Source organism: Myotis lucifugus, unplaced genomic scaffold (genome assembly GCF_000147115.1).
Source record: "Myotis lucifugus unplaced genomic scaffold, Myoluc2.0 scaffold_1067, whole genome shotgun sequence".
Taxonomy (NCBI): Eukaryota; Metazoa; Chordata; class Mammalia; order Chiroptera; family Vespertilionidae; genus Myotis; species Myotis lucifugus.
This window is the reverse complement of record NW_005872115.1, coordinates 18,964-29,618: the sequence shown is the minus strand read 5'-3', so window position 1 is coordinate 29,618 and position 10,655 is coordinate 18,964. Positions and strand designations below refer to the sequence as shown.

The 10,655-nt window shown below is 56.7% G+C and overlaps 1 protein-coding gene across 1 annotated transcript in view; it reads left to right on the top strand.

Annotated features, from left to right (window-relative positions):
* Window positions 1-9,873: 9,873 nt before the first annotated feature.
* LOC102422666 (dual specificity mitogen-activated protein kinase kinase 3) overlaps window positions 9,874-10,655 on the top strand; it is a 19,703-nt gene continuing 18,921 nt past the window's right edge. The window contains exon 1 of the mRNA XM_023747939.1: window positions 9,874-9,922. Coding sequence (XP_023603707.1) covers window positions 9,880-9,922 — 43 coding nt within the window. The 5' untranslated portion in view covers window positions 9,874-9,879. The remainder of the gene's footprint in view (window positions 9,923-10,655) is intronic.

Here is a 10,655-nt window from a genome sequence, read left to right as displayed (position 1 = left end):
AGCCCGCCCATAGAGCCCCGCCCACAGGAGCCCGCCCACAGGAGCCCCGCCCACAGGAGCCCGCCACAGGAGCCCCACCCACAAGAGCCCCGCCCATAGGAGCCCCGCCCATAGGAGCCCCCCGCCCACAGGAGCCCCGCCCACAGGTGCCCCGCCCACAGCCCCAGCGGGGCCCAGCCTGGAGTCCTCCCAGCCCAGGTGCAGCAGGAAAGGATGGGGCCTCTAAGAATCCAGCTGAGGCCCCAGACCTGTGGCAGAGGCAGCCCGCCCCTGCTCTGTCCTGAGCATCTAACGCACTTGCTTTCGCCGCGGAGTTTGGGAGAAGGTTGTACCGTAGCAGGAGACGAGCAGACGGGCGTTCTGTGACTTTCCCAGCTGCGGTCATGCCTTTCTCCACACGGATCTGCTGCGGACCTGTGAGCGCAGGCTTGGAACTTGGCCCAGGGTCAACCCGAGTTACCGCTTCCCTCTCGCAGGTGAGGCCAGGGGCTGGGTTAGAATCAGCACTGGCTGCGACCCTGTGCTTCAGCCAAACCGACGCACCCCGCCGGGCTCCTGGAGTCGGAGCCCTGGCCCCTGAGGGTCTCAGTGTGGGTCATGCAGGGAGGCGCAGGGGAGAGGGCGCCTGGGCTAACCGACAGGCAGAGCTAAAAGTAACCCTGGCGGGTAGCTCAGTTGTCCTGATGCGCGAGGCTGTGGGTTGGGTCCCTGGTCAGAGTACAGCGGGTGCATAAATAAGTAGAACAGCGTACTGATGTCCCCCCCTTTCTCCCTCTTCCTTCCGCTCTCTCTCTCAAAAAAAAGTCAATAAAAATAACCATGGCATTTGTTTATATTAAAATATTACATTAACATTAATTATATTATGGACTTTATTAACATTAAAATACTATATATTTAATATATGTTAAAAACAACACATGGGTCTTGCAGAAATGTTTGACAGAAAAAGCATTTCTTGTAATATCAGTGCCCAGAAAGCATATTGCCAACCCGACGGAGTATCTCCTCCATTTCTACTCTGCAGCTTTGACCGAGCTGCAGCTCTTAGCAAACTTTCCCCATGTCTTGACGCAGAGACCAGGTGGCAGGAAGAAGCATTCCCACCAGGCGCAGGCGAGGTCGTGTTGGGGCATGTGGCCCCCTGGTCCCCTGCCGTGGCCCAGCTCCCAGCCACGCACAGAACAGCCCTGGGGGACGCACTCTGAGGGCGCAAGGCTGCGCGTCCTTCCTGCCGTTTCTTGCACAAGCAATGGCCTCTGTTAACTCACAAATAGAAGGGCCTTTAAGCAAGAGGCAGCGCACGTTTCTTGAGATCAACAAGCATAGCTACTGGGGATGCTCTGACCAGGCAGAACCGCCAACGCTGTCTGACTAGGAGGCGAAGGCGAGGGGTGTTTATGGGAAAGGGAGGGGACACTGGGCCCCTGGAAGGCGTGTCTGACGGTGCAGACAGTATGATAGTGGTGTTAATGCTAAACGAGGTTTTTAATTTTCGGTCTGGCACTCATCATCACTGCTTTCTTGTCATTGCAAACACTTCCCTAGGCTCAGTGCAAAGGCTGCCTTGCCTGCTTTCACCTTCCAAGGCTGAGGCCTAAGCCACGCGAGGCACTCTCTCGGGCTGGCAGCTCTGGCTCCATCTCCAAGCGGCTCCTGGCATATGATTGGGAATCTAGGCTGAGGACGCAAAGCGGGCCACTTGCCTACGCGAACCGGGCCATCCCCACCAGCGTCAGGCTGGGTGTGGGGAGGAGACGAAGCCTTTGCTGGTGGCCTCCAGTGTCCCCTGCAGCCTGCCTCCCCCTGGGGAACACCTTCTTCTTTCCACCCAAGAACATTTGCAGTTTCCCAAGGTCAACCTCTCCTGCACCCCAGAGGGCCTGGGAGCAGAACGCCTGGGAGGGCGGCTGGCTGAGCCTTCCTGGAGCGGGGCGGGCGGTAAGGCCCTCGCCCAGCTGCTCCAGAGTTTTCTTTTGAGGAAACACAGCTTCTTCTCTGTGCAGGGAGGTGGGAGACAGTGAAAGAATCGACATAAAGACAAGTGCTGGCGAGGACGCAGAGACCAGGGGACCCTCGTGCACGGCCGGTGGGAAGGCAGGCTGGTGCAGCCACTGTGGAGAACAGCATGGAGTTTCCTCAAAAAATTAAATATGGAACTGCCATTTGACCCAGTGATCCCACTTCTGGGAATATATACACAGAAACTCAAAACACAAATTTGAAAAATAGATGCTAAATATATGCACCCTTATGCTTGTTGTAGCGTTATTTACAACAGCCAAGATCTGGAAGCAGCCCAAGTGCCGATCAGTAGACAAATGGATAACAAAGAGGGAAATCTCACCGCTGGCTCCAGCCTGGATGGAGGGTCTACAGGCAGAAAAGCTTGGAGAAAGGAAAGCTCCCGTCCCAGTGAGAACCCGCCTGCCCGGCTCCGGGTGTCGGGCCTGGAGGGTGTCTTGCTGAGTGAAGTCACTCAGACAGAGAGGAGAAATCCCACAGGGTTTCACTTGTATGTGGAATATAAAGAGAAGAAACAAACAAAACGGAAACAGCCTCACAACACAGAGAACAGACTGGTAGTTGGGGGGCGGGAGGGGTGAGAAGGTGCAGGGATTAGGATGTGCAGATTGGTAGTTACAGAAGAGTCACAGGGACGCAAGGTGCCGCCTAGGGCAGTGATGGCGAACCTATGACACCATAGGTTCTCATTTTTTTTGTTTTTTTTCTGTGTTAAATGGCATTTAAATATATAAAATAAATATCAAAAATATAAGTCTTTGTTTTACTATGGTTGCAAATATCAAAAAATTTCTGTATGTGACACGGCACCAGAGTTAAGTTAGGGTTTTTCAAAATGCTGACACGCCGAGCTCAAAAGGTTCGCCATCACTGCCCTAGGGAGTACAGTCAATATTATGGTAATGACTGGGTATGGTGCCAGGTGGGGACTGGAACACTTTGTAAAGTATTGGGGGGAACACTTTGTAAAGTATATGATTGTCTAACCACCATAATATTGAATGTGGGCTGTAATTGAAAAATAAAAAAATTTTTTAAAGTCGTTACTGTTCCTGCTAAAAAGTGTTTGTCACAGGCGCTGTCTGATCAGGGGTTTGACTTTCCCCCGCGAGCTGCGTGGCCCAGCTCTCCCCGCAGACCCCGCAGAGAGGCGTGGGTGGAGGCGCGCCCGGGGCCACACACGCAGCTCCCGGTGGGCACGGCCCCTTCCCCTGCTCCAGTCTCCCTGGTGGGCACTGGGCGTGGGCCCTCCTCCCCGCTCCGGGCAGCCACTAGGTCACCCGTTCCCAGGACCACAGGCTGGGGCGGCACCGGCTCGGGCGGGGCGGCGTCCACGGGGCCTGGGGAGGGACTCGGGCTTTTGTTCGGGAGCGTGTGGCTGGCCGCCGGAGCGTCCCGAGTGACTCGGGTCCTCTAAAAAGGTTCGGTGTTTGGCCTCCCACGACGTGGGCCCGCCTCCTGACCTCGCGCCCTTCCTCTCCTGCCTCCCTGCCTGCTCGCAGGACCCACTGGCCTTTCCCTTTTCCTCAGAGTTTACCTTTTATTTTCAGTGAAGTAATACTTGCACAGTGTACGAGGCACACAGCACCACACGGCTGGTAAAAGCCACGGAAGCATGAACGCTGCCTGCTGACACCCCTGGACACACGGAGGCTGGACATCCGCTGGGGGTCAGGCTGTTCCAGGCCTGGGAACGCGGTGACCCAATGGACCGGGCTGCCTGCATCCACTGCCGACCTCCCAGCGCACCTGCCTCAGCCCCGACCGCTCTTCCTCCCACTTCTCAGCCGCCGGCTTACACTCCACTCCTGTTCTTTCTCGTCCGCTTCAGTGTCTGGTGGCGTCCTGCTACCAGGTGATGATTGAATGCTGTCACACCGGGCCCCCCACTGCCCTTCCCCAAGTGCCCACTCTCATCACCATTCTTGGAGACATCAGTGTTTAGTGTTTACAATGTGATGATTATGTAAACATTCCCAGCTGAGCCAGGCAGTACTTTATAACTCCATGTTCCATTTTGTGTTTTTTTCAGGAGTTAATCATTGTCTTCTTTTCTTCTTGCAGCAAGCGGGGCGCCAGGGGTCCTTCAGCCTGGAGACTCCTGGGAGGTGGGGGGGGGGGGCGTTAATTCTACCTTTACAGGCTCTTGGTCCTCACGCGCCCCGCCCCTCTCAGGCTGTGCTCCCGTCTGGGGGTGGCCTACACACCGGCCCCTCCCTGCACACTGAGCTCACCTTCCTCTTCTCTGCTAAGTTGGTAACATGTTTCTATTTATTTTCCAGCTTTAAAATTTTTGTAGATTCCTCCTGTCCCTGTCATTGACTTTCCTACTCTTTTTGCCCTTGCGAGACTGCCTTCCTGTTTTGAAATGTTACTGTCATTTTAGTGGGGACTTGGGAGGGAAGAGAGACAAACGTCCCTGCTCAGGTGGTGGTGACCAGAAGCCCTGCACCTGCTCCCTGAGGACCTCTGTGTGTCAGGCCCTGCCCCAGGTCCACATGGCTTCTCTTGTCACTTTGTCTGAGCTCAGAGGACACGTCCTCCAGGAAGGCCTCCTTGACCAGCCTGCCTGAGGGAGCCATCCCCGTGCCCCTGCCACATCTCCCTGCTTGACTTTTGTTCATAGCCTGATCTCTATCTGAAATTACTTTATATATTTACTTTCACTGACGTATTTGCCTTTTTCTCAATCTCCCCCAGAAGACTTGCTCCATGAAGGCAGGGACCTTGTACCCTTAGCACTTAATTCAGGGTCAAGCAAAAATACATGCTCAAGAGTTTATGTTGCAGGGCTGGGTTGAATCTGAGTTTGGGATCCCTAAGAGACCAACTTCAGCAGAACTTAAGGAAGAAGCTGGTAATGGTCAGAGTTTCCTGAAAATGGAAGACACCGCCAGTGAGAGGGTGAGACCCTCATCATGGGAGGGCTGTAAGCCCAGGCTTGGGAACAGCTGAAGGGAACAGAGCCCGGCGGCCTGGCTCAGTGGTTGAGCATCGACCTATGAACCAGGAGGTCATGGTTCAATTCCTGGTCAGGGCCCAGGCCCAGGTTTCAGGCTCGATCCCCAGTGTGGGGTGTGCAGGAGGCAGCTGATCAATGATTCTCTCTCATCATTGATGTTTCTCTCTCTCCCTTCCTCTCTGAAATCAATAAAGTATATTTTTTTAAGAAAAGAAAGGGAAAAGAAACACTGATAAAAATTGAAGTGATGATCTCCAAGGCGTGGCTGAGACAAGTGTTGGCTCAAGGTCACTTGGCTCCTTCTTGGGGAGCCAGGACTCCCCTCAGATCTGAAAGCAGCCTGAGCAGCTGATACTGGGCTGCACCCAGGTCATGGAGTTGGCCTGACCCACATGCAGGTCCACCTCTCCTCTCCCCGGTCTATGATCTTGTCTCTGGGTGTACAGCACTTCCCCCCAACACCTCGGAGGTCCTGAATCCCAGGGAACCAGTGCGAGTCTCCCAGCCAATGCCCGCCGTGCAGGCTGCTCCGATGACCTGTGTTAAGAACCCGATTCCAGCCCTCCTGGCAGTGGCCTGAATGAAACCTCGGGCCTCCGTTTTGTCTCTGAGATGAAGGTATAGCCACACCAGCCTCATCAGGTCATGTCAGGTCTCAGGCTCGGAGGGCAACAGGTGTCAATCAATGCCTGTGCCCGCCCCTGGGCAGGAAGTGCCACACGTGAGGACCAGGGAAGGCAGGCAGTCTCTGAGCCAGGCTCTTGGGGTGCAGCTCTGCAGGATGTGGGGCAGAGCAGGCCCGAGGGCTCCGTCAAGATCCAACAGCTTGGCACCTCTCCAGAAAGCAGCTGTGTTTTGCTCTGCAGAAGACAAGCTTGTGTCGGAAAAGGAAGGGACACTGTCTCATCTGACAGTTCCAGCAATAGCTCTGCCAGTACCGTGGCTCTGCACCGCCCCGAGCCTCAGCTTCCCCATCCTTTCTCACCTTCCTCCAAGGCACAGTTGTTCCCTGAGTGCCTGCCGTGTGCGGGGGAACCTCAGAGATCACAGCAAAGCCAGTGCCCCGTGCGGCTGGCCCTGGAGGGAGTCCCTGCGACGATGTGCTTCGAGGGTTAGCACACAGCAGAGGCTCTAACAATGGTACTTGCTGTTTTGCTGGTGGAGCCATCTAACGTGTATGGATCCCCCTTGGACACTCGAAGTTCCCTCCTTTTTGTGCTGTGACTTCGGAGCCTGACCCTGAGTCAGAGGCTCCTGCCTCCCCCCAACTCTTCAAGGGCTTTCTCCTGCCCCAGAGAACTGCCTCCAGCCCCTGCTGCTGGGTCACAGGACCCAGCCCCACCCTGCGTTGGGGCAGCATAAGTGTGACGGAGAGGCAGGTGGGGGTGCGACCACTGGCCGAGCTGGGGTTCCTGATGAGAGGGGCTGGGTGGGGCCTGGGGTGTTCCACAGAATCTCCCTTCCTGGTTTCAAAGCTGGTCTTTTTTTTTTTTTTAAATCCTTACCCAAGGACATGTTCATTGACATTTAGAGAGAGGGGATGAGAGAGAGAGAGAGAGAGAGAGATACCGATCAGTTGCCTCTTGCACATGCCCTGACTAGGGCCAGGGATTGAACCTGCAACCTAGGTATGTGTCCTGACCGGGAATCGAACCTGTGACCTTTTGGTATGTGCAATGACACTCCAACCTACTGAGCCACACCGACCAGGCAAAGCTGGTCCTCGTGAAGCGGGTAGGGATGAGTCAGGTGGAAAATGCAAGGAAGGACATTCCCAGCTGCGGGAACAGCCTTTGCAAAGGTCCCAGGAGTAGAGCTGGCGTTGGGAGTGCTGGGCTGGGGAGATGCCTGGGGCGGTTATTCCCCACTTAGGGAGCCTCAGCACGTTCTGGAGTCGGCAGCCCTGGATTCAGAAAGCTCTGTCTGGTGGCACGTGGGAGGACTGGGGCCAGGAAGCCCTGAGGAGGAGAGGCAGGGAGGTCCCTGACGCCGCCCAGAGCTCCCACAGCGTGGCCAGCACCACGCCACAGCTGGCCACCAGAGGGCGCTGTGGGTCAGCAGGCCAGGGAGACCTCGGCTTCAGGAAGGTGGGAGGGCGCAGCTGTGCCTGTGGACTGTCTGCGAATGTACCTGAGCAGGTGTGGCCTCCCCGTGCCTGTACATGGCTGTGTGGACGTAGGTTTAAAGGGGTCTGTGGGGTTGGGACTATGCCAAGGTGTGTGAATGAGCAAGAGAGCACAGAGGTGAGAGCAGGGGCCCCAGCATCTCCCACTCCTGCAGCCGCACTGTCATTCCCCTACACGCATCCATCTCAGGCGTGTGCTCCCCAGACATCCTCAGGGCTCCTCCTCAGGTCCAGGCTCAGGTTACCTCCCAGGGAGGCGTTTTAGACCTCCCTCTTTATTTTTTTTTTTTAAATATATTTTATTGATTTTTTACAGAGAGGAAGGGAGAGAGATAGAGAGTTAGAAACATCGATGAGAGAGAAACATCGATCAGCTGCCTCCTGGGGGATGTGCCTGCAACCCAGGTACATGCCCTTGACCGGAATCGAACCTGGGACCTTTCAGTCCGCAGGCCGACGCTCTATCCACTGAGCCAGACCGGTTCCGGCAAGACCTCCCTCTTTAAAGTTACAGTCCCCACCCCACCCATCCATGTCCCTGTCTCCATCCATATTCCTTTCCCTCCTTTTCTCCATAGGAATTATCATCCTCTGGCAGACTGCTTGCACTTGGGCATTTTGCTGGGGCTCACCCACTAGTCCGTCACCTCCGGCGGGCTGGGAGATGTGTCTATCTTGTTCAGTGTTGTGCCCTCGTACTAGGCACACAGTACGTGCTCAATAAATAGTTGTTGAATGAATGAATGAGCTTCCCCGATCCTGGGTTCAGACCACCCTCTCTCCAGCCCTCTGTCACCCCAGGTCCTGCCCACCTCAGCTCACACCCACATCAATGCTTGGTTACACCCTCCCTTTCCTCCCATGCCTCAGTTCCCTGGAGTCTGCAGAGAGGGGTGTTTGGGACTTTTCTTCTCAGAGTCAGGGTAAGAGGCAGCTGTTGTGACCCTGTCAAATGCCCCTCTTGGTTTCTGAATGGCGGTGGGGTCCCCCAGCCTCACTGTACTACTTCCAGGCAAGGGCGGCCGGCAGATATTGCTGCAGCAGCTGAGAAACAGCTCTCCTGTGGTGCTCCCCACTGGCCCTCCTGTGCGGCCCCTTTCGTACCTACAACCCTTTCTAGGGAGACTCTTGCTTCTTTGCCTGAGAAGCTCCTACAGATCCTTCAAGGTCTAGTCTTAAAGTCACCTCCTCTGAGGAGCCTTCTTTGACCTCACCCAGGTGGAGTCTGGCGTCTTCCTGGGACTCTTGCTCATGCATCTATTTATAGCACCCTCATGGAGTTTTGTAATTCTTGGGCTGTCTGTCCAGCTCCCTGACTAACCTTGTCAATGTCTCCAACTGGAGGGCCTGTCTGAGTCATATGGGTGCCTGGGAGGTCAGCATGGGCCTCGAGGCATTTCATTGATATCTGTGGCATGCTTCCGTCCTTCCTTTGTTTATTCCTCAGATATTTATTAGACACCTTCTATGTGCTCGGCCCTGGGCTGTGCATCAGGAATACAGCAGAGAATGAGTTGGCAAGATTCCTGCCCAGGAGGGGCCCACAGTGTAGCGGGAGAGATACTGGTGGCACGAGTGCCGTGCAGAGAACTAAAGCTGATCTGGGGAATGACTAGGAAGGCCTCTTAGGAGAGTTCATGTAGGAGAAGGTCTGCAGGATGACAGGGAACCAGCCCCAGGAGTGATGATGAGAGAGGGTAGGGGGAAAATGTTCCAGCAGAGGGGACAGCTTGCAGGGGTGGCGGCCCTGCATCAGGACCGGGATTGGTATGTTCAAGGGGCAGCAGGAAGGCCCAGGAGCAGAAGGGCAGGGGAACGTGGCAGGAGTGGAAGTCCGACTGGCCGGCAGGACCTGAACCCAGAAAGCCCACCGGGCCCAGCTTGCAGTCCTGCCAGGGTAGTTGCTCCTGGTGCCCATCTTCAGATGGAGAAGCAGCAGGTCCTGAGAGGAAGCAAAAGGCCCAAGGTCGCAGAGCCCGTTTGGACGGAGCGCTCTGGGCCACTCTAGACACCAGCAGTGGGAAGGCCAGCATGGCTTCCTGTAGGAGGCGGCCCGCAGTGTGTTTACAAACATTTCCTGGGCATTTAGTGAGGGCCCGGCTGTGAGCCAGCAATTCCTCAGCCCGAGCTCAGGAACCCCTTTCAGAGAGGCCTCCTTGTCCCACGGGGCAGGCGCCGAGCTGCTCAGTGACTTCCAGTGAGTGGCAGAGTTGACATTGAACCCATACCTGTCTGCATCCATAGCTCAGGGTTTTCCACCCACTTCCTGGAAAGGGTAAGCAAGGGACACAGGAAGAGAGGATAATTACAAGGTCTCCCCCTTATCTTATCTGGCCCTCCCCATCACTGTACGGGTGGGGTGGGGCCTGCAGGGATCACCCCTGTTTTACAAAGGGGCAAGCAGAGGTCAGCACCCCTGCTCCAAGCGTTTCCAGCGGGCGTTGGAATTTGCTTCCATCACGTGAGGTCCCTGGCAGGCCACACACTCATGCCTGCCCTAGGCCAAGGGCTGGCCTCCTGACCTTTGCCAGGTGCTTCCTGCCCTCACTAGCCTGTAGCTTTCCATCCAGTCACCTGATCCCAGCGCCAGACTGATCATCGGAGAGGACTGGCCCATCTGGCCATTACCCAGAGGAGCTGATGAGGCCCCAAGAGGAGAGGAGAGAACCAAAGGCCCAGGGACAGCCAGGAGGAGACCCTTTTCAAGGCTTGCTGAGTGGAGTAAAATACACTGAAATGCCATCTTACTCTCAGACTCAGTTTCCCCATGTGTAGAATGTGGGACAGCAGCGACGCAACCGTGAACAAAGGTACATCTATCGGCTTCTTACGAGGTCCCACCGAGTTCACGCTGCATCCCCGCGGCTCACAGAGCCGATGCAGAGCAGGTCCTGGCGGATGTTTGAAGCAGGAGTGGTTGCCGCCTGCCGTGCCGGGTTTGTGTCAAACACGTACGGAGTGTCCTGGGGAGCCCAGTGCCATTCTCATCCGAAGCGCCAGGAGGCGAACACTGGGGCTCGGGGTTTTCTGACTGGCCAAGGTCACCCCAGCTAGGAAGTGGCCGCGTCGGGATCTGCACTCCGGGGCGCACTTCAACCACCGTCCCCGCCCCGTCCGCGGCACCCTACCTTCCCGCTTCCCCACGCCCGCGGGCCCCCTCGGAGAGCCGGGCTGTTGCCGGATGACGCACTCGGGGCGGGTCCGCAAAGCGCGCAGTCGGGGCGCAGCGGGCCGCATGCCCAGGAGGGAGCCGGCTGACGTCCGCCGGCCGCGCTCCGGACGAGGTCCGGCCCGGGAGGGCGGACCGGCTGGGGGCTGGGCTTCCAGGTGACTGGCGGGCGTGAGAGGGGGAGGAGCCGGGTTCTGGGCCAACGGAGGGCGAGGATGGTGCTTGACAGGCAGGGCCAGGCCGGCGTCTGATAGGCTGGGGCCGGGCCCTGGAGACGGAGGGGCCCATCGGTGTGAGGGGGCGGGTCCTGCGTCACGTCTTCCGCCCCGGAACCCGGGCGCCGCACAGTCCCCTCCCGCGCCGCCTGTCACTGG